This window comes from Erithacus rubecula, assembly GCF_903797595.1.
Source record: "Erithacus rubecula genome assembly, chromosome: 2".
Classification (NCBI taxonomy): domain Eukaryota; kingdom Metazoa; phylum Chordata; class Aves; order Passeriformes; family Muscicapidae; genus Erithacus; species Erithacus rubecula.
Window position 1 is genome coordinate 22,305,835 of NC_136685.1, and position 24,022 is coordinate 22,329,856.

Below are 24,022 nucleotides of genomic sequence, written 5' to 3' on the forward strand. Positions count from 1 at the left end.
CAGCAGATATTTCACAGGATGTTTAGCTGTGGAAGAGCTAGGAAAAAAAAACAAGCTGTTCTAAAGCATCTTATTTAGAAGCCTTTGCTCAAATACAAGAAACATTTTTCTGTCCTGTAAATCAGAATCTATCTTTTGATCCCCTGAAGAATGGTTAGTTATCCTATTCCTCTTGGCACTGAGTTCCCAGGGACTGACAGGAAAAAGCACAGTTTTTACTAAATAAGGATGCTTACTGGTTTCTGTTTACCTGATGCCACTTATGATACTGTGTTTGTCTACTTAAGTGGCATTCAGGACTGAAGTGTTGTGTGATTTACTGCTTATGTTAGGAAATTGCTTAGCAGCTGAGTAGATTAGACCATTCCACTTTATGTGTTTTTCATCCTACATTGCACATCTGTTATTTTGGTCTTAGCATTACAATAGTGAGCATTGTAAATAAATAAGTAGAAAGGTAAGTATGTGAAGTAAAGTAAGTTGCCTATTTAAAAAAACAAAAACTACTCAACTGACATTATTTGTGTCTCTAAATTAAGCATCCTAAACCTATAAAGAGAGATTTAGGATTCCACACTGGAGCCTTCAAGTGTATGCATTTTGGATTTAAGCTTCAAGGTTCATTTTCAGGTTGATGAAAAAACCCTGTGCTGTTTGTTTTGGAATGTGAATTTTAACACTCACAAATTCACCAGCACATTTCATTGTAACTTTGATGAGAGTAGTGAGCCCTAATGCAAAAACTTTCTATAACTATGTATGAAATGGCCATTCTTTGTAAAAAACTGAATTCTCTCCATTCACAACACATTTCTTTCACTATGAAGAAACCATTGTGGCATCACTGGAAATTTGGAAATACAGTGCCAAGTCCTTTAAATATTAATTGCTTACAAGACAGGCATCTCAGTAAAAACATAAACGCTCATAAATTTACTATGCAATTAGACTACACTATCACACTTTTCCAGGTAGTAGTGAAACAAAGGTTTTTTAAGTCAAAATATGTTGAAGTGCATAGCATTTTGAATTAAATGCATTTCTGTAAAAAAGAAGGTTTATTCTCCAGTAATAAGAATATATGCTGCAAATTTTCTTCCTGCTCTTTCAGGTACAAATGTTACCACTTTGACAATAAACATGTCATTTTCCCTTGAAGGAAGGCATTAAAGAGAGCTCTGTGGTATCTGTAACACCTTTTCCAGACTATTTTCCCCTTGAATCTTGTACATTTCTGAAAGTGTTACAGGATGCAGAGGATATCTGCTCAAGAGTTTTCTTGAAATTGTATCACTTCACAAGGCTAATTTCACTGCAAGTCTGACTTGCAGTCTCTGCTGGAACTACACTTCTTTATCAGTTGTTTTAACAGGTTAATTTCTGCATTCAAGTTTTGAAATCACATCTCAGATAACATTTTTTTAGGCATGCCTCAGATAAAGGTACATTCTATATTCTTTAAAAATTAATTGCTGCTTCTCTCATGTCAAACTTCAGACATGCCCACAGTCCATCTGTGTATGTAGTTTGTCCAAGCAACTCAAATGTAATGACAAACTTTGCAGAACTGGGCAATTGACTGTTCCTTTCTAGTTAATGCAATGTTCCCAGACTTCAAAGCAACTTTTTGATTGAAAGGTAATTCAGAAATTTAGCTCAGACAATGCACTCTGTGAATTTAGGCACTGTTCAAGAAAAAAGGAATTGCACTGAAAGAGATAAGAGGACGTTAAGTTTCTAGGATAGAAATGATAATACCCTACCTTCATTAGCCACTGAGTGTTGTTTTCCATGATGTTCTCAAGCAGCTGCAGCCTTTGAACTGAATCATCATAGTCCAGAGGCGCATCCCTCTGCACGGCGTTGGACACGTAGGGAGCGGAGGAGCGGCAATTGTCCGCCTCGGGCAGGAGGAAGGTGTAGCTGCACGACCCGTGCTGAACCTGGTACTGCTTCTTGCCTATGGTCTCCATGCTCTTACTGAAGGAGTTGTATCCTGAAGCTAAGAATATGCCGCAGCCCAAGAAGAAGCAGGCGGCCAGCTGCATTGTAATGCCTGCGGTGACTCGGCGGACCTAGAGCGGCTGGATGCGCTGGCCGGAGCCCGGCCCTAGCTAACCTGCGGCACAGCCGAGCGCTCCGCTGCCATGTGCGGCCGGGCTGGGCTGGGTTAGGCTGGGCTGGGCTGGGCTAGGCTGGGCTGGGCTTGCCTGCCCCGGAGGTGCGGCCGCTCCCGCCGTGCGCGCACAGTCCGGCGCGGGAAGCAGCTGAGCTGAGCCGAGCCGAGCCGAACTAAACTGAGCTGAGCCGCCCCGCCTGGCCCTGCCTTCCTGTCCTGCACCGAGCCGAGCCCAGCCGAGCCCCCTGCCTTATAGCCGGGGCTGGGACAGCCGGCGCACGTGTGGAGGGGCCGCTCCTCCCTCCGGGCTGGCCCGGCCGGGGCAGAGCTCAGCACAGCTCACAGCGCTCAGTACAGCGCTCAGCGCTCAGCACAGCTCACAGCGCTCAGCACAGCTCACAGCGCTCAGCACAGCTCACAGCGCTCAGCACAGCGCTCAGCACAGCGCTCAGCACAGCTCACAGCGCTCAGCACAGCTCACAGCGCTCAGCACAGCTCACAGCGCTCAGTACAGCGCTCAGCGCTCAGCACAGCTCACAGCGCTCAGCACAGCTCACAGCGCTCAGTACAGCGCTCAGCGCTCAGCGCTCAGCACAGCTCACAGCGCGCAGCACAGCTCACAGCGCTCAGCACAGCTCACAGCGCTCAGCACAGCTCACAGCGCTCAGCACAGCTCACAGCGCGCAGCACAGCTCACAGCGCTCAGCACAGCGCTCAGCACAGCGCTCAGCACAGCTCACAGCGCTCAGTACAGCGCTCAGCGCTCAGCACAGCTCACAGCGCTCAGTACAGCGCTCAGCGCTCAGCACAGCTCACAGCGCTCAGCGCTCAGCTCACAGCGCCGGCGGGAGCGGGAGGCCAGAGGAAACCCCAGGGAGGAGCCGGCAGCGGCGCGACCCCTGCGAATTCCTGCTGCACGGCCCTAATTGAGAGTTTCCTAGACAGAGCAATCAGTTCCCATAGCCTCCAACTACGCTAGTGAATTACTTGCGATGGTAATAATTTTTAGACTCCTTACCCTCCACCACCCCCCTAAACACGCACACACAGAGACACAAGTCCCTGGGCTTGTTTGTTCTTAATTTATTTTATCTAAAATGCGCTGGACCAAGATGTAATTTAGGTAGTTTAATGCATTGTGAAATTACAGAGAAAGATACTGTCCCATGCATTTAAAAACACGCTTGGGTACATCCCTGCAAAGAGAACACGAGGGGCAGAAATTAGAAGCTTTCAGTTGAACACAGAATATGTATTTTACTGAATATCTGAAATGAACACTCAATTTTAGGCATGTCTTTCAAGGGTTAAGCGTTTGCAAGCTTTTTATTTAAATACTTTTTCTTTTCTGTATGACATGGCTAACTTTGGAAGTGCTAATATTAATATAGGAGTTAGAAATCACAAGTCAGCTGGGACTGGAAGAGGAAAAACCATCGAGAGGCAGTGGCAGTAAGGCATGGCTCAGGAAATCGCATGGCTGCATAGGAATTACCCTGTTGGCTCTCCCTAGCCCAATTCTGTGCCCTTGGGAGTGGGAAATACCCACAACAGGGGAGGGAAATTCTGATAAAGCATTCGAAATTTATATGTAAGGGTAAAAAGAACTGCTTCCCAACTCCCATGGTCTCTGCAATGATTGGTCATCTTGAAAAAGTGGAAAATTACTGGCCAACTTACCACACCCTGGGAAAAAAGTCCATTGCATTGAAATTTTGGAAAAGTTTACCGCTCTGTAAGGAGAAATTGTCTTCTTGAAACCAGCATGATAGGATACTAACTCCTGAAGACAAACTCCTTGAAATTTTGGCTAGATCTGAATCTGGAAATGACAGATTTTTTTTCTTAATTAAAATAAACAAAAGGAATGCCATGCTAGTCAAACTACCATGAATTATTAACCAAAGTTTCTCATATTCAAAGTAAATCCTAACATGTCTCAGTATCTCTTAAGACAGACTCATACATAACTTGCTTTGTCTTGTATACTGTATAACGTGGCTTTACTTTTTTATATCAGTTGTGTTCAGGGGTTGTCAAAAACAGTTGTAGCAGCTAAAATTCATTTCTCAGATTGTTGGAAGCCGCTGGTATTTCTTTATATAGTTACCTTTGGAAAGGAAAATCTCTAGAATTTAATTCTGGCGAATTCCAGAAAGATTCTGATTATATTTAGACTGTGATGAGTGAAACCAATTTGTAGGATTTTTTTCCCGTGGAGTATTCATAGGCCACTGTTCATCCTTCTAATCAGAGGAAACAGAAGAATATGTTTGGAATGGCCAAGATTATTTGCAACAAAATGAATGTATTTGGAGGGTTTGGTGTATGAATTGTGCATTCTCCATCCCTTCAATTTTGTATTGCAATAGCCAAGCAGATAAATGGGACAGCTACTTGCATTGATAACAAAGTTTCAAAGGCTGATTTCTAATTTTCAATGAATTGAAGTCTTTGAAAGAATGTTTCATTCCAAGTGAATAACAGTCTTTGCAAGATACTTCACCAACCTACTACTATCCAATGAAGACAGAATACAGCATTACATTAGATTAGACTGCGTGAAGCATTTCTATCTAACCAGACATTCCAATTCAGCATTTTCTGTTATTTGGGTACTTTAATTAATTTGCTAAGTTATATGTGAACTTCCCATCGCAACTTGTCCTTAAATTGGTCTATTCCCTGTTTTCCTTGCACAGCCAGCCTGAAAAAATAAAGGACCATATCCATCTAGTCATCCTTCCTTTCACCATATGTGTAAACTCAATAGAGTAGTGCTAAAAATTAGGTTGCTTCAGCCCTGGAAATAACTGTTTCTTAATGAGGAAGAAGTGGAGGATAATTTTTATTTTTCTGATTATATTTTCATGAATTTTGTTTTTCATTTATTTGGTTAGAAATTAAGTGAGAATACAAGACTGAGCAGTGTAGTATCTTTTAGAAGTTTTCTTTTCAATTATTAGAGGTCTACTCAAGGGACAGAACACATACAAAAGACAAGACTTAAGGGAAAATCTGCTGAGAATTCATTAGAAAGGATTTCCATGAGAGGCTTGATTAAATCAGTAGTTTTTGAATGGCTATAGGGCTTGTCATCTGTATGCTGCCCTAGTGAGTCACATCACCCTTGTAATCTGGCAGCTCAGTATTGCTGGGTTTTGGAGGAGAGATGAGTGAGTGTCTCTAAAGGTTTGAGCTGGAGTCTGTTTTCCTTTATGAAAGGTTGAGGCATGACCCTGGGAGGCCCTTGTGCTGTAATGAGGCCAGGAGCAAAACTGGAGGCTGCCTAGGAAGCCTTGCTGTATCCTGGGCCTCCACTAGGGAGAACTGTGGTTGTAGGAATACTGGAAAGAGAAACAAGTTCACCTTTTTCTGTGTTTTAAGCTGGGCTTGGTTTTTGTGTCTTGGTCTTTGTGTTGTTGTGAATGAATGAATGAATGAGTAAATGGCCAGTTGCTATGGCAGCTTGGTGAAAAGGTACAGAAAGCACAGATATTATTCTGAGCAGTGACAACAAACTCCTGATGGAAGACTCTTACCAGCACAGGAGGCACCACCAGCTTCTACTCACTGTGCTTCTCATCTAGGTCTTGGAGTAACACCCTGGGGTGCACCATGGTAATGATTTCCCCAACTTTCATTGGTAATCCCAGGCTGTGGGGCAGTACCTGAATGCAATCACACACACACATAACCAAGAGAGGGTTTTGCTGTTTCCCATCTAGTCCACTGGACTCCTGTTGCTTTAATGATGTGCTCTTTCCCACTATCCAGGAAAGTTAGTGGTTGCTCACCTTGCCAACAAAATTAATATACATCCCTTTAACCCTTTGCTGCAGCTTGGTGCTGTATTTGGTGCATCTTTTGGAGCAGTTGATTGTGATCCTTCACCCTTTCTTCCCCTTTGGGAGCAGCTTTCCCAGCTGTGGAGGAGGAAGTGGTCTTCTCTGCCTCTCCAGAGGGTCAAAGCCAGTCAGAGTTCAGGGAGAAAGAAAGTAGTAACAGCTAAATTTAGAAAACTGGTGTGAAAAGTAAGGCAAGTTAAATCCATTTTTGTCCTTGAAATCTGAGGAAGAGGAAGGAAGATGCCTGAATACAGCCTTTTTACTGAGCCTTAGAGGCATTTTAATAAGTCTGCTTGAAAGGGAGGGCTTATTCCGAAAACAGAATGACTGAGATCTGTCCCCTGTCAGCTATGAGAACGACCATTTCTTTGTTAGACATATTGGAATAGGGAGGAATTTAAATAATTTGGCATGGAGTCTTATAAATGTCAGAAACTGAGTAAAAAGTTATAATTCAGGCTAGTCACATCCTCTCAGTATTTCTTTCATGTTCCTTGTTCTCGTCATCTTTCATTTCTACTGTCGATATGGAGTGCTGTATTTACATTCATGATACATTTTTTCTGTAAACTAAAATATAGCTTTTAGCCTGTGAGTTCCTGGTTGCTTTAGAGCCAAGTGTATACAGTATATGCCATAAAATACCAAATAGGGAATATATTTAAAGTACAAATTAGATATTTTGCTTTTTAGAAAGAAGACACTCACTCTACAGAACTCACCTTATAAGCAGAGCTGAGATGTGTATTTTGTCAATTTGTCAAATATTTAGAACAATTTGCCAGATGTGTGCAGGCAATTTCTTTTCCTGGGAAACAGTAAATTCCCTTACTCAGCCAATCATGGGTTTCTTACATACAGCATATGACCAGGCTGCTTTGAGAGAGATGCCTGAATTCTAGTGACATTATCTTTCCAATTATCATTTTGCTTACAGCTGCACAGCTTCTGTTTGACAGGCAGATATGGAGATCTTGTGAGAGCTCTGATAGAAAAGGAAGCAAACTTAAGTAATATAAGAAAATGTTGATTTGGCTTTAGTCTGCTATTTGCAAACTTTGCCACCTAAAACTTTCAAGATGTTGATTAGTAGATAAGTTCTCATTTCAGCAGTTTACTCATTTTGGGAAGGGAAAACTACATCATAAAATATGTACAAACTAAAGGCAAGTGCTGCATTCTTACAGGGATATTTAATCTATGTATATAAATGAAAATACTGTAATGTAACTTCAAAATCAAATCTGAGGTGAGAAATCATCTGAAACATGGAATAAATTAATGAAGTATTTTATATATTCCTGGTATTTACATTCCTCACATTTTGGCACTCGATGTTAAGTTGCCACCTTTGGTTCCTGGTACTTTAATATTAGTTTATGATAGTTCCATTTGCTGTCTTCAAAATATTTTCCTTCACTGTAAGTAGTTTAGCATTTTTCTCAGGAACAAATGTCAACAAGGACAAGACTCATGAACTTGTAACTTAAAAAACAGGATCTAAGACTCTATTGGATTTTTAGGCTGCTGAAAATCTTGTCCTCTTTTAGATCTTACAGTCTTTTTCAAAGAGAGGAGTGATAGATTATTATGTTTTCCTATAAGCCAAACAATTTTCTTTTCAACCAGACCCATAGTTCAGATTTTTAGCACTTTAAAATTAATAATAATATCTTACCAATAATTCCTACTTTCCCCACTATTTGCTCATTATCTTTTTTATTCCATCTGAGCTTCTGCACCAGTCTCTCATGACTTCTTTAACAAAGTCTCAGGATTCTACTCACTTTCTCAGCTGCAGCTTATTTCTAATCACTCAGAACATCTGGTGCAACATCTTGTGAATCCATAATCATCTGTATGTTCCATCTCTGACGTTCCATCACGTCTCCTTTGAGTGCCCTTCCTTACAAGGGAGGGCATTTGCCCAATAGTTCTCATATTGTACTTCTGCTGAAGGGACAAGAGGTCAATAATCTGATCCACTGAAAATTTCAGTTTCCACCCTGTCCTGGTGACTCAGTCTGTTTTTTCCCATCTTGCCTTGTAACATCCAATCCATCATTTCAGTACACAGCATTTCTCCTAGATGTCACAGCACTAGTGGAAGCATAATGCAGCCAAAACCAGACTTTGTGTATTCTCTTGGAAAAGCTTCCTTACTCCCTTTTTCTCTTTAACAATTGTCACTGCCACCGTCCTTCAATGCATTTAGATCTATAATCCTCAAGTTATGTTTCCTTTATTTCTTTGATATTTTATTTTCTCCCTTTTTTGATGTTATGCTTTCATTAATGTGTCTAAAATCCCTATCTTGATCTTTATAATCAACATACTGAACTTTGCAACATAATCTCTCTGGCTGCTCCATAATATTTGAAACGTGACTTGCTAATAAAGTTTATTATATTGGTTCTGCCTCAGTAAATTGCATTCAACTTTGCTACCATGAGGATGGTTAGACAGCCATCAGAGCTTCTCACAAGTAGATTATATACTTAATTGCTTTGAATTTGGAAGGTCTAAATTCAGCATCTCTCCTACCAATATGTCAACTTCATTTCTTTCTTCGTAGCCATGGCTGGATTGGCTTTCCTTTCTCTTGGGTTAAGCTTGGGTAGCTTTTCTCAGATAATCAGATATTTAATGTGACCATATTTTAAAATTATAGACTTATTTTGGTGTCCCACTTCTTTTTATGTTACATTGTATTAGCATTTAAAAATATTATATATTTTATATATACATAATTAGATCTCTTTATATGTGTGTGCTTAATACATTGTTGATGCCACTGTAACTAAAATATAATTAGTCATGTTTATTTAGATTGGGACTTTATGATATCACATCCTGAGTAATAACAATAACATGAATTAATGTTTTTTTTTTAATTCCTGTCATTATCACTTCCACATTCCAAAATTTTGTTAAATACAAAATGCTTCTTAATTTCTGCTGCTTCATTACTTTTATAGAGATTTTCTTTTTCAGTCCAAATTTTCAAGTGATATCTAAAGTAGAATTCACAAGTATCTATGGAAATCTAGTCTATACAAATGATGTAGGCACAAGTCTAAGAAGACTCTCACTGTGCATTAATGAAGTTCCTGTTTGTAGGACAGATGGTAGTGTCTTTCAGTGTGAGCATTTTCTAATAATGAATGTTATTTTAATCTTTAAAAGATGAGTCATCCACATACAGAGGTAGGAAGTGAGTCCCAGGATTACGAAGAATAGTTACTGCATGTCCTTCCTCCTTAACATTTTATAGTTTGGCTATAGTGCTCAAAGGCTGGGCTTATTCTCTTCAGAGTTATGTGGTGACAGCAAACTTTAGCTGGTAACAAGTGTAATTGCATCTTAAATTCAAATACCACTAACATAGAAATTACAACTAATGTTAAGGATCTAAAAATTGCACTGCTGAATATCTGACAGTGTTAAGGGCTTTGCCTTGTCTATCTCCCATACTGGGAAAAGCATAATATAGCACTTGTTTAAACAGGTTATCCTTGGTTGAAACTGAATAAAATAACTTGTGTGCTAATGTGTAGTAAAGCCTTTAAAGCCTGTTTTTAAAAATTGTTCCCATAGCACTTGTGTATTTACTCTTTACTGTTGAATTATAAGTTTAAAAACTTAACAAATGTTCTTACTCTGTATGCTTCTATACTGTTTCTATGCTTTGAAAAATGTCTTTTAAATTACAGTGTTATGTATTTTGACAATTTAAACCTAAAATCCTTATGTAAGGTTTTGACTTTTGTTTTATTATGTGAATGCTGTATTATGTTGATGTGAAAAGTCAGCAGACTCTGAAAGAATCCAGAAGGCTTTTGGAAAATGAGAAATCTGCCTTACTTACATCCTAAAGAAACATGCATATGCCATTTGTTTAAAGGAATGTATTTATAAAACGTCTAAGCAGTTGACAGTAAGATAGGCTTACAAATCACCCAGTCCCTGTGATTTAAATCCTTCCTCTTGTAAGCAGCCAGGCAGGTTAGCAGAAGGTTCTCTCATCTGGTGATAGCACTCTTATTTGATAATAACAGCATGTCACACTTCCGAAGAGCATGGTCAAGTTAAGATCTGAATTCAAAGATAAACTGGTGTCAAAGAGAGAACGAAAAGGAAGTGAAAAACTGTGTAAGAGGAATAAACAACACTTTCAGAGAGGGAGAGGACATTTACGGCAACAGTAAGGTACCTAGTTCCTGACATCTGTTTCCCTCAAGAAAAAAATACAGTACATGCACTAACCTTTTTATGGAGAGTGCAAGAAAAATATTTGCAGCATGTTTTCACATATTCATATTTGTTGAACTGTATTATGGATGTGTAATTTGAAGTGGACACAGCAACTGCAAACTATTTTTGCACTCCAAGAAGATAAATATTTTCTTTTATTCAGTACTAATAAACATAGTGCAGTAATAGCTCTCAAAAACATTGCCCACCCTCTTGCTAGTTTTGCCACAAAAACTGGGCATTCTTTTTGTTGTTGGTCTTACTGCTGTACAAGCAAAGGAAGGAATTAAAGAGGGTTTTTTTCTCCCTGGGTAGTGAGGCATCAGAACCCATAATGGGACAGCACAAAGATTAGCTGCACACCACGATTAGGGCTTTGAGTTTGGACTCCTTGCCTCCATACAACTTACTGCTCTATAAATGTTAATGTGAGTACCTCACTGGCTGAGTAACATTCTGTTCCTTATCTCTCCAAATAAATGCTTTGCTGGAAAGATAATCCTCCATCTCCAGTGGAATATGTAGACAAGACCAAATCTCTTATAAGTATGCTATCATTAAAGTATATTGTGGTATATTTTCTTCCCAACACAAACCAATTAGAAAGTCTTTTCACTGGACTTTTATCTAAATCTGAATTATTACTTGAGCAATTTCCCTACACAGAAAATTCAAATTTTTAAATCTTTATTCTATCTCACTAGAAATATATGTGCAGGAAATTTGGAGATTACATTGGTGATGTCTATATTGTTTGAATGTGCATCCACGTTCAGGCTAGTCAGAGCCAAAGTAACTTGTTTACAAATCAAACAGTTCAATCTTACTTATTAGCTTGAGGATAAGCTTGATTATAGAACACCTTGCTTGTATTTTTATGTTCTTACTTGATCTTTATGTCAATATTTTCAGTCAAATCTGTGATCAAATGCTGTTATAAATAACTAATAAAGCTTCACCTTTGGTGTTAAATGTTACATTCAATTTGTTACTGTTTCAGCATTGTGGCTTGAGCCTTAATAGCAATGTCCAGTGAATAGCATTTTTCTTGAAGATAAATAACTTTATTTCTAGTTCATCAAATTAGTGATCATCTGATATTCTTCAACTAATTTCTTTCCTTTGCCTGTTCACCTATTTAAGTATCATTTTTAGGAAGCAAAATCCATACATTCAAATTTTTACTACATGATGAAATAAAATATCAATGTCTCCTAACTTGGCCACCTTAAAATATTTTCTTTTGCATTAATGAAGATTGTTTCACCCTTGTGTAGGGTGTTAAGATGCCCTTATTTGTTTAAATGCATCTATCAGGTCAACCAAGATTTCCTTGTGGAGTCAGAGAAATTTCTCCCTGATCAGGAGACTCCTGGGTAGCAAGTTCAGATGACAGCACCAGAAGTTAGGTGAAATGAATGTCATGAAACTTATGGAAATAAGTGATGGTTATTCAAGATTTTGTGTGTGTTTCATTGTCTCATCTTAAAGTGCTGTTGTTAATATATAATCATTATTTTTCATTTTATTATGGTTTTCAGACTGTTGTATCCAAACTGTATTGCTTTGCCACTCTTCTCTTTTGGTAATGGATTCACTGGGACTGTGAATTGATTAAAAAAAAATAAAAAAACAGGCCAGTAAGAAATTTGGTCTAAATAGATTGTTCACCCTGGAAACATAATTCTTTCACACTGTAGGCACATTGTACAAGTCTAAGAGCATTATACCTTTGGTAAATGTCAGTTGAAATGTCTAAGCAGGGACTGTTCTGGAGCCCCAGTGCAGCCCATGCTGAGAAAGGATGGACCAGCAGTGGACCAAGTTTTCAGCCAGCTGGGAAGTCTTCCAGGACTACAGCAGGCAGGGAAACTGTACTGAGCCATGGCCTAAAATTTGTTTTAATTTCATACAGAGTATAAAGATATATATTCTGAAGCTGAGATCTACGAGGCTGTAGAAAAGTCTCTCATGAGAAGCAGTAGAATCCCTGTTGTATGAGTAATGCAGATGGCAAAGCACTGAAAAATGTAAAGGAAAATCCCATGCTGGCAGCAGTATGAATTAAGTGATTTAATAAGCTTTTTCATCTCTTAATTTCTCTCATCAAGCCTCCTCACTCTGATGAAAGAAAGAAAAATGTTTATGTTGGACCTCCATGTGAAAAGTGCTTACAGAAAAAAATATATGCCTCTTCAGATGATAAAAATATAATTAATATGGCTCAAATAATTCTTGCATTTTCTCACAGACATGAAATTAAACCTATCAGGCACTAGCTAATATTAATGCCTGCAAAATGTTAAGTACAATTATTCCAATATAATGCAGCAGTGAGTTTTATACTGGAAATTGTTGTGGTTTTGGATTTCTTTGCACTATTGGGACAACTTAATTTTACATTATTAATTCCATCAATGACATGCTAAAGAATACAGTTATTCCAATTGCTAAAAGCATCAGAGTGAGACTGTGCTTCATAGACTATTATTGCCTGCACAAAAACCTTCCTGGCTGAGAAGTTTGCAGTCAAATTATTCTCAATTATCAATGGCTTAATTTCTGCTTTTGTTTTCAGATTTTTTAAATAAAAAATTTATTTAAACATATTTACAGCGAATAATTTTTAAAAAATGCATTTCATGGACATCATGAACTTCAAAGGCCAGATCATCAAAATCAGATTGTTCTTCATTAACTTGGGATAAATTAATTTCTCTACTTTTAAAACCTCTGTTTTTGAACATTTATTTCATGTGAAGTGGGCTCCTTTGTATTCATACATTTTTTTACCTTGCTGGTTCTGCAATGGGGGCAGAAAATCTGCACTCACCTCTGAACTTACTCTGCTGGCTCACAGTTTCAGACTACATTACACCCAATAAAGAAAAATAACACATGCTTTTAAGATAGCTTTTTGATTCCAATAAACTGATAGCCTCGAGGACTAAGGAAAGAAGTGATGCTTTAAAGGCAAACTGGGGGTTTCTCATTTAAAGACGTTTCTGGTGTCAGAACCTTTTTGTGATACATCTGTCATGGAAAATGATCAGAAGCTGCTGAAGTAAACAAAATGTGGGTCTGTTCTGCATTATTGTAATTTGCAGATGCCCTATGCCTGCTTACAGAGGATGGCCCGAGGCTTTTAAAACTGTTAATGACATGAACAGTAGCCAAGAACTGTCTTTATTTGAAATACAAATGTATTTCTAAAATAAACCAGAATGTGTGAATCCTCAACACAGTTGCCATTTGCATTAGCTTTAAACAGTGAGAATTTTTTTAAAAGGTACAGATTTCTCACCAAACATTCTGTGGAGTAGTTAAGCAATTGGAAGCATTTTCAAGAAGTGTTACCACTAGTTAAAATATTGGCTTTCATGGCTGGTCCAAATCAGACTTTACAATAAGTGAAACTTGGTTCCCTTTCATTGATTTCTCGATGTTCATAAATTCATTAAATGTTCATTCATCAAATTCCATCTCTTTTCTGGCTCTTCCATGCCAGAAGGAGGCACCTGTTTCCAAAAAAAATGAACTGGCAGATGGCTTAGTAAGTATTGCACCATATCACAGCTGGTGGAATGAAGTCATTTTAATAAACAGAAGACAAACAGAAATTAAAGTATTCAGAATTAGAAATAAGGGAGAGAGGATTTCTTGTCTTGTTCTTTTCTTCTTCTTCCTTTTTTTTTTTTTTTTTTTTTTTTTTTTTTTCTGGTTAACATTCTTCTATAAAGGTGGAGCTGTGAATCCTAAATACTAATTGTTGAAATTCAGGACAGTTTGGGATTGTGTAAAAGCTCTGAACATGGACATCAAATACACTTGGTAGAGCATCTGTTGTACAGGAAGGTTTTATCCATGTATGCATTGTGTCCTTTTTCCAGTTTACTAGGCATCTGAAAATCAGCCTGGTTTCAATGAAAATATGTGGAAAGCCATACTCCATATGCTTTTCATATGAGACATAAGACTTGACTCTATAATACTGGACATCCTCCATTCTGTGGGACATCTGCCAAGCTCAGCAGAAATAAAAGTTACAGGCAGGAGAATAAAACCAGAGGAATAAGTGATTACTAAATCCTTATTCTGTTTTTAATTTTTATATTCTGCTCTAGTCTCAGCTGTTAAAATCAACTTTTAACTATGTCTCTGAACTGGAATAGCCATGTATTCTGTGCTTTAAAATACTTTGTGGTTAAAACTTTAAAATGTTTAATGTTCACAAAAGAATGACAGATTTTCAGAGGTTTTCCAGTGCAGATTTAGAGACTTCCAGAAATCCTCGTATGTCTCCCTTTGCATCTTTAGGTAAGAATGTATCTCTGATCTAGGCTCTTGGAAAAGCCTGAGAGCTTTTAATATGTTCTGTGCATGAGTAGTTTAGCTTGTCCTTGAAATGTAAACTGCAGCTGTTACAAATTTTCTCAAGAGTTTTATGGTAAAAGATAAATCTTGCCTTGTTTTGGGTGTTGTCAGTGATTGTGTCGCTCTATCCTTTTGGTCTGTTATGTCCTAGATTGTGAATGATTAAGAAAGAAATGATAGCTTAAATTTAGGAGAAATAATTCTATTCCTCATGGCTACAGATGCATGAAAATGTTCCTCTGCGAAATGGCAATAGAAGGCACCAAGTAAATAAAATAATTTTTTAGCATGATTTTGAAAGAATCCTGGTTTCTGGATAGTTCAGTTAGCAGTCCCAGAAATGTAAATTCTAAAGTCCCATTGTAAGACCTTCCTTTCACATTTCCAGAATGTGAAAGTAAATACTGATAACATCTGCATATTTGGCATTGCTTTCAAGATGTTGTTTTCTTGCATCTATTTATAAATCAAATACCATTCAACTCCTTTTTATTGGCATGTATGTGTTTATTGTACCTAATAAGAAACAAGTCCTCTCAATACCTTGGATGCTGTAGAAAACTTCAAATTAAATTGGAGTTGGGTTCCTGTCTACAACACACAATCCACAGTCACATGCTGGTTTCACTTGCTAAAACTTACTGTGGCTGCAGGTAGAACTTTTATAGTGTTCAGGTTAATGCATGTGGGGGATTTTTTAAGCACTTCAACTCCCAGTCTAACAGAAAGAACCCTGAGAATATTTACCTTCATTTATCATGCTTTCAGTTTTAGTATTAACTATATTATGAGAGAGAGCATAAATCATCTACTTGGCCTCTCACTTTACATCCTAGGTTAAAAAAGATACTACCAGGCTATTACTTTCTGTAAGTTATATACTGCTTTTCTAATGTTCTAGTCCTGCACTGCTCTTTCTTTGTCTGTGTTACATCTGCAAAACTCTGAATAATCCCTGTATTCAATACACTGCTAACAGACAAGAAAAAAGGAAATTTTACAAATTCAGGATGTGTATGTAAATTGCTATTTTTATTTAATAAAGATAGATTGTTGAGCCTGGCACTAATTTTATCCTTTATTACCAGTGAAGACATGAGAACTTGAAGTACATCCTGCTTCCATACCAGGGAAATTGGCTCAAACTGGAAGGAGGAAGACATAGCATCATTTTTTTGTGGAACACGTCCTTTAAATGTTAGTTTACAAAGACCTGCTGAGCCAAAAGGCCAATTTTATCCAAAAGTGGGTTTTAAAAATGTAATATACTCAGATATACATAACATACGTGACAAAATAGCCAAGATAAAACAGTTCTAGAAACCTATTGGACTTTATGGATGCATCTGATTGTTGCTCAGGAGCCCATCCTGGGAAGGACACCCACCTACTTCTGTGGCTTTTCTCTGATGTGCTTAATCTGTGCACATGAATATAATCTATGAGCACATGATTATGTTCTGCAATGACTTACAAACAACTTAAACACCCCAATTATCTCCTGAACAGAGGTCTGTTTTATCTACATAGATAATTTTGCAGGATAAAATCAGTTCTGTAACCCCTTTTTACCACTCTGTGGTCCTTGCTTATAGTACAATGGCCCCATATATCTGACTAATACAATCTTGCTGCCTTGGTACACCTCACAAAAACTTTTCACTGGTTATTTTGATTGTAATTGTGATGTATGCCACCAATGCTGCATTTGACTAGTTTGGACTAACATGGAAATGAAAAATGAGTTAATGTAAATTTTTTGCTAAAAGAAGGTCTTAAGTGTTGACAGGACAGCTTGTTCCAGCCCAGAATTTTCTCTGCACATAAATATAGACTACATTTCATAAACCAAAACTGCAGTTTTTGTTTGTTTGCTTTGGGGTTGTTTTCTGAGTTTCTTGAAAGGACATGATTCTTAAATGAAAAGAAACACTGGCATGTGTTTAAAAGGGAAATACTGTGATAACAGTAGCAGAAGAGCAAGCAAAGACGGCAGTAAAGAAGCTAAAACTTTACAGGTAATAAGACCCAGGCCCAGTCATCTTTGCAGCCAATGTTAATGGCAAGGAAGAACAGATGTTGGTATTATTCTATTGATGTAGATTTGGTAAATTTCTACTTTTCTGCTATTATAGCACATTACACATGCATTGCACATGCTTTTACATTATCATCTGAACTGTAATCTTGCACTTCTAGAAAATCAGCACCTGGGGAAACTGTGTTATCATTTAAAAGCACAATCAAAGTTTCACTTTGATCTTTTTTTCACAGTAGAAAAAAACATGGTTAGGTTTATGTGCCTTTGTCTTTTCCCTTCTGGTGATGTTGCACTGTGATTGTGTTTCTCTGTATGATTCATTACAAGCTCACTGGCAGATGGTCACGTACACTTTGCAAAAGTGCTTGATGCTAATAATCAGCTTTTAGCTTTAATAATTTTTTTCTACAGTAAGTAGTGTATATTATCATAATGCCAACAAATGGTTGTTTTAGTCACTGCCATCTAAATACCTTTATCCTTTATCCTTCAGTTTTCTGTACATGTTCAGTATTTTATGATTGAAACCTACTGCATGTATGGATGATAGTGACAGAAAAATGAGAGTTCTGTCTCCTATATATGAACAAAATGGAAGAATGAGAGTTTCATGAGACCAGGATGTGCTAGAAAACTCCTGGCTCCTGCATAGAATGATTTTTTGTTGGTTAAGCCATTGGAGCTCCACAGGGGTTATCCAGCTAAAGCTTCAGAAATCCTGCTTTGTCTTGCTTGAACCTCACACTTGTTATGGTAGAAGGAAAGTGTTTATGTATATTTTATTTGTTTATGTGTATTTTACTGCATAACAGTAAATCAGGTTTTTTGCAGTGTTTATCTGTAATAGTTAAAATGCTGTCAGTCCAAAATACATCCCTTTATTTAAAAGGTGAAATTGTAAGGAACAACTTCTATGTAGCACAGAAAAATATGTATATCAAGAAATGTTGCTTTATAAGAGGATGAACGTGTTGAATTGTGGGCTTTTATCATTATATTATCATTTATTTAATAGTAGTTCTAGATTAAATAGCTGAAGAAACCAAAATATGGTGGAACTTTGTGGAGACTCTTTATAGCTGTGTTGGGAAGGGAAACTTTCTGGTCTGGCAGTTTTAGTGGAGCTGTTGAGATGCCCTTTGTTGGCTTTTGTTTGTTACAGTTGTAGTGCACTATATCCAGGAAATAAAATTATTTATGAATCTGACTCCCTCAAAATACAATGTCAAGCAATGCTTCCAGCAAAAGCAAATCTTATTTATTTAATTAAAATTTCCTTGTTTTTAATATATTCCTTGCTGTTTCTTCATTTAGTCATAAGCAAAATGTTGTACTGCAACCCTATTCTTGTTCTTGGAAGAAAATATGACAGTGAAGTCCATGATAACATCTCTACAGAGTAGGATCATGGCCTACAGACCTGATGTTTTCCTAAATGTATTTCTGTTACATCTCCTGAGAGTTTTAGAATGTGCATATTAGCAGATCTAGCTCATCTTCTCAGACACTTGCATATATGTGTCTAAGTTACAGTCTTAACTGCAGAATTCTGTCCTCCAAAATTGAGGCTGAAGTAATTTGCAGGTAATTGAAGAAAATACTCCAAGAATATGTGCCAGATTTTGTCCTGCTGGTCTTAGTTTCCCTGATATAGGCATTTTATTTAATTTGTTATCCTAACTCCCATACCTTTGCTCCAACCCCACAAACACCAAAAAAATTCAATTTTAAAATGTATTTGTAAAATAGTTGTCAAACCAAATTCCATCTTCAGATGATTTACTTTGCAATGGTTTTGATTTACTGTGCTTGTGAGTATAGGTCTTTTATATATTAATATACTTCTGTGTTTGTTCTTACTGTTTTGTGATTTACTATGTGTTGATGAGGTTCTGTTGTACACCTTGGAGGTTTTTTCAAAGACAAGAAGTTCCATTGTCATGTTTCTCTTGCAGTGATTTGTGTCTTGTCCATTGAAGCTATTTATCAGAAGTATTTAAAAGATGGTCTAAAATCATAATTTTTAAGAAGTATTATTGCCTGAAGTTGGTCTCAGAGGCTGCAATCAAAAAAGAGCCTCATTTTGCTAGTCAGTATATTACTGTTACAAAGGTAGCATTTCTTCATTATTTTCCACTGAACATAAAATCATCTAAATGCATTGAACAAATCCAAAACAAAGGACAGTGTCTGCACCAGGGACCTTTTGATCTACAGAAGAATTTCTGTCCTTTCTTTTTTCCCAATCTGACTGAAAGGTCACACTTTACCATATTTCATTCTACCAGATTTATTTGTGGCCTGGAGGCTTTATAAAATGCATTTTAAGCAGAAAATTCTGGCATTGGTTCACATGAGAGACTTTTACCTGTGGAGATGAGGCAGCCTGATTCTGCTCACCTTCAATAGTCTTTGGTGCATGTCATGCCTACTTTTAATCTATTCTAGAGAGAGAAGTCCAGTCTAACCAGCAGTATGTTGGCCTGAGGAATTTTAAGGGTAGGCTGAATGGGGTGGAATTTTTTTGGCTGTTTTAACAGTAACTATTTATTAGTATCTGTCTTTTATACTAACATGTTTTGAACATATTAGGTCAATACAAGGGAAAAGTATAAAAATTCTGTTTAGTACTGGCTTTCTAAAATCAAAGGAAATACACATTTAAGAATTTTTAGTTAAACACACATTTAAGAATTAGTTTAAAGGGGTTGTCACTATCATGTTATATCTGAAAAACTTGTCCCAAAATTTAAGTGATCTACCAAGTTTTGCCTAGCCTCAGAGATTCCTGACTGAATCAAAGTACATTGTAAGTGCCTTGAAATAGCTACAGTTTCAAAACAAAGCAAGGCCAAACTCTAAAGACTTTATTGAGGACTATTATTGAAGTTCTGGGTTTAGTCTTACATGAAGGAAGTAGATAACTATGACATTATTTAAGAAGTTTTGCATGAAACTTCACTATGTGTAACTGCATAGTTGAGTCAATTGTGGCTTAGAAGAAAAGCTATAAATTAGGAATTACATAAATAATTGAAAATTATTTGTTTGTCCCATCCCATTGGGTTTTTGGTTTAGTTAAGCTCATACTTATGAAACTAAAGATGTGCTTCTTGAAGCAGTACCATAGTGTGATCCCATTACTATTAGTCTCTGTGTGATGTGGATTGAGGTGGTTGCTGTTTACTTATATAGGAGATGCTGAGGAACATGTAGTGGATCATCTGGTATTAAAAGTAGACAATATTTTTTCTTGGGGTTTTTACTTACGGTTTGCTTTGTTAGTTTTGTTTTTTCATTTGGGATTTGTTTGGCTGTTTTTTTTTTTTCTGGAGGTTCATCAAATCATAAAATGCTTTGAGTCAGAAAAGGCCTTAAAGATCATCAAGCTGCAATCCCCTCCACCATGGACAGGAACATCTTCCATAGACCTGGCTGCTCAAAATCCCATCGAATCCAAGTGACCTTGGACACTTCCAGGGATGCATCCACAGCTTTGGGCAACCTGTGCCAGTGCCTCACCACCCTCACAGTAAAGAATTTCTTCTGAATATCTAATCTAAACCTACTCTCCTTCATTTTTAGGCCATTCTGTCTGTCCTGTTACTACATACCTTTTTACAAAGTCTCTCTCCAGCTCTCCTGTGGCCACCTTAAAGCATTGGAAGGCTGTTCTAAGGTCTCCCAGGAGCCTTTTCTTCTTCCAGGCTGAACAATTCCAACTCTCTCAGCCTGTCTTTGTAGAAGAGGTGCTCCAGCCCTCTGGTCACCTTTGTGGTCTCCTCTGGACTTGCTCCAAGATGCCTTTCCATGCCCTTATTTTTCTGAGAAGCCCAGAGCAGGATGCAGCTCTGCAGGTGGGGTCTCAGGAGGGCAGGGCAGAGGGGCAGAATCCCCTGCTGGTCAAACTGCCTCTGGTGCAGCCCAGGATATGTTTGTCTGGGCTGTGAGTGCACACTGCCATCCAATCTCCTGATGTGTGCTTTCCCCAGGAGCATCTCAGCACTGCTCTAGGGCTGCTGGCTTCTTCTCAACAGCACTGCCAAGTCATTCTCTTTTTTGATGAGATCATTCCTCAAACGTAGGGTTTTTCCAGGATTAACTGCACTATTTCTATTTTCAGGCTGCCTTTGGAGGGTGTTGCAGACATTGTAGGAGTTAGTTATTTCTTTCATTAGAAGTTTTCAGCATCCTCTACTGGCTTAACCATTTACAGTGGATGTTTTTTCTGCTTCATTCCAGATTTGTCCAGAACACAACCCCAAGCAGCTGACTGGAGCTTTAACTTCATTTGCTGGAAGCCTCTGGTTTATAAGACAAAGTAGTGCTCTCCAGAAAGACACAATGTCCACCTGGATTTATCCAAAATACATTTGTTTGAATAATTATAACTCTTACTATAGTATCACTTTAAGTTTCTATAGTATCACTTTAAGTTTGAGCTTCTGCCTGGGTGAATCAGCACTTCCAATTCTGTGGTTAAATAAATTTAGGAAGGAAACTCCATTTGTTGTAATATATAGGCTGTATTGTACATCAGCAGATAATTACATTATGGTGTGTTTGTAGGTCTGGTATTTTCCTTTTCATGGGAATTTGTCTTTCTCATGATTAATTGCAAATGAAGTAGAGATCTTTCATCTGGAATCTAACATTAACAAAAAATTTAAAAATTAAGGAAAGAGGACATTGGAAAGTGTTCTTATTGCTCTTTTTTTATAGGTCATACTGAGGAAAACACAGGAACATTTCCACTTTTAAAAAGTTCAAATGATATGTTAAAGAATAGTGTATTTAAAGTATTATGGTGTTCTAAAAATATTTTTAATTACTTTACACAGGTGGTTTTACATTTGTGTGGCATTTGAGGAATTATTACCTTTAATAGCTTTCACAAGACACTATTAGTGGAAACCCTGCTACCCATGTTTTATCTCAGAGAGCTGCATGCCATAATTAAATGCACTTAAAAAGCCAAATTAAACTGAATGAACAAGAAACCAGTAAGGATGTTCTCTTGAGCATTCATTCTTACCATGATGAATGATGCTTGTTTTTCTCTTCTCTTTAATTAGAATGTTTCTACATTTGCCAAAGAAAATGTTGGAATGAGGACAAAAACTGAAATTATAGGAACAGAGTTTGATGTAATAGCTTATTTGTAAAGGAAACACAACTTGTTTGGTATTTTATTGAAACAGGAAGTTCAGAACCTCAGTACACACAAGCACAACAAATTCTCAGGTGCTAGTTGAGTCATCTGTTGTTGGAAGTAGCCTCATAGAAAGCTTCCCCTTGATTTAGTTTTTAATCTTCAATTAACAAAGGGAAGGAAATTACATACAGATTTAGTTTTAGATTATGTGCAAAGCTCTCTGTTGCTTTTTAGCTGTCACCCTGATGTGCATGCTTTGTGACTGTATCATACTGGCACTACCAAAGTGTGTCTCAGTGAATATATTCAACTTTTAATGAACAAAAAACCTGATGCATTCCTTTTATTTATGAAATAATGTAAAACTTGCCCAGGTAAAGTATTCCAATTTTTTTTCTCTAGTCATCTCATACCTGATTTCAGCTTTACTTCAAACTGGAGAAGTAATCAGCTGTGATCAGGTTGTAATTGATACAACTACTGTTTTAAGTTTAGTATGGGATTATTTAATTTTTAACTGTCATATTTGTTTGTAATAAGAGGTCTGTTATATAGCAGAGAAGAGCATGATGATTCCATGTAGTTTTGTTTAGCTGTGAAATCATTAAAAACCACTTTGGGGTTTATGCGTGTATCTTCTCAGGAGAAGACTTAGCTTTCCCCTCTCTTCAAAGTCTGTATGACACTGGCCTGTCTTTAATAAGAAGAGCTTATTGAATTCCCTCCAAATCACATCATTACTGTTTCTCTGTTTAACCCCAGGAGTATTCCATGCTGTGCAGTGAGTTCTTGCCTCCATTAACAGTCTGACCAATGATGACTTTACAGCTCTCCCAGTATTAGTCCACAGCATAAGGACAAATCCATTACACTTCAATCAGTAATGTCAGTTTGAGAAAATATTCCATGGGTAGTATTAGATCTACCATGTTAGCTCCTCAATTTTAAACCTAATATAATTTTAAAATAAAAATAAAAATAAATATATGATCCAGTGAGTGTGCAGGACATTTTTAAACTTTTTCCCTTATGCAGTAATAGCTAGATTATATTCTTTTTTTCCTCATTCTCTGAGTATTGTATATGCTTTAATATAGTATGTGTGCAAACAAACAGTGACTTCTGTTACATCATGAGAGTTTGCATTGTTACAGGACTAAAGCTGTATTCCTGATACACCCACCTTATTCCCATGGATTTAGTGGGAGTTCTGGATTGGAGCAGAGCCAGATATTATAAATATCTATTTACATACATTTACTAGAAAACTAGGTTACCAGAGAGAAGTTATTGAGCATTTGTGTTTTATCTAAGATATCCAGATGTGTGACTAGAAAATAACTAGTAGTTTTGCTTGAAGACTGTGACTGTTTCTGTTCTTCAGAGTATTTATCTTGCATTTTAGCTCAAATCCCTTGCTCATATTTTATGTACACTACTTGCTGAGTATCCTTTGGTTTCCAAATTGGAGCTGCTGGCATAAGCAATGACAGCCTCTCGAAAACACCTTCTGCTTTCACTAAAGCTAAAGCATTTCAGATGAAATCCAGATAGACTAGAAAGCAGTAGACACTGGATCCTGCACCATTCTTAGATGAAGAACAGCAGGAATATTGGAAAGGAACTCAGAAAGGAGGACAGGGTCAGGAGTTTGACCTTACAAACTTTGCCCAGCTAACATGAGAAGTCACTGAAAGTCCACTACCATAATAAGTCTGCCTAGTTCTCTGTATTTAACTGCGTCATAACTGGCAAGCTCAAATTTAAAACAAACCCAAATTACATATGGAATTCATAAGAATTTTTAAAAAAGGTTTTTAGAAGATCATAATTCGATTTTCTGTAAACAGAAGTGGACTTTCTTGTAAATTGATTTTAGGTTCCACTTCAGATTCAATAGCTTCACCTTTAGAGTCATACTTTCATCTAATCTTCATTAAGACAGTTCCTGCAAGACCAAATGCAAATATCAAGTAAGTAAACTTAATATTGTTCCATTATCTTTGTCACTAAAAAAATGTTAAATCAGAAATAAGTAATTAAAAAGAAAAAGTGGAAATGTTATTACATGTTGAAAATCCCAAATGCATCAGAAATCCTAATCAGTAATAAGATTACATTCTAAATAAGGCTTATGTTTCAAATTTCTTCTTATAGCCACTACTTGTTAGACTTCTGTTTTCCTCCAGCATTTAATCAGGTTACTGACACTGTGATTCTACTCCTGTCGA

At 37.2% G+C, this 24,022-nt stretch overlaps 2 protein-coding genes across 3 annotated transcripts in view; one reads left to right on the plus strand and one right to left on the minus strand.

Moving 5' to 3' along the window:
* Nucleotides 1–2,442, minus strand: part of ANGPT2 (angiopoietin 2) — a 40,091-nt gene extending 37,649 nt beyond the window's left edge. The window contains exon 1 of one of the 2 annotated variants that reach the window (XM_079298394.1): nucleotides 1,764–2,442. In XM_079298394.1, the coding sequence (XP_079154520.1) occupies nucleotides 1,764–2,048 (285 nt within the window). In that variant the 5' untranslated portion in view covers nucleotides 2,049–2,442. The remainder of the gene's footprint in view (nucleotides 1–1,763) is intronic. The other variant, XM_079298393.1, reaches the window with a different exon arrangement.
* MCPH1 (microcephalin 1) overlaps nucleotides 1–24,022 on the plus strand; it is a gene marked incomplete at its 3' end in the record, with an annotated part of 122,651 nt that overhangs the window by 85,222 nt on the left and 13,407 nt on the right.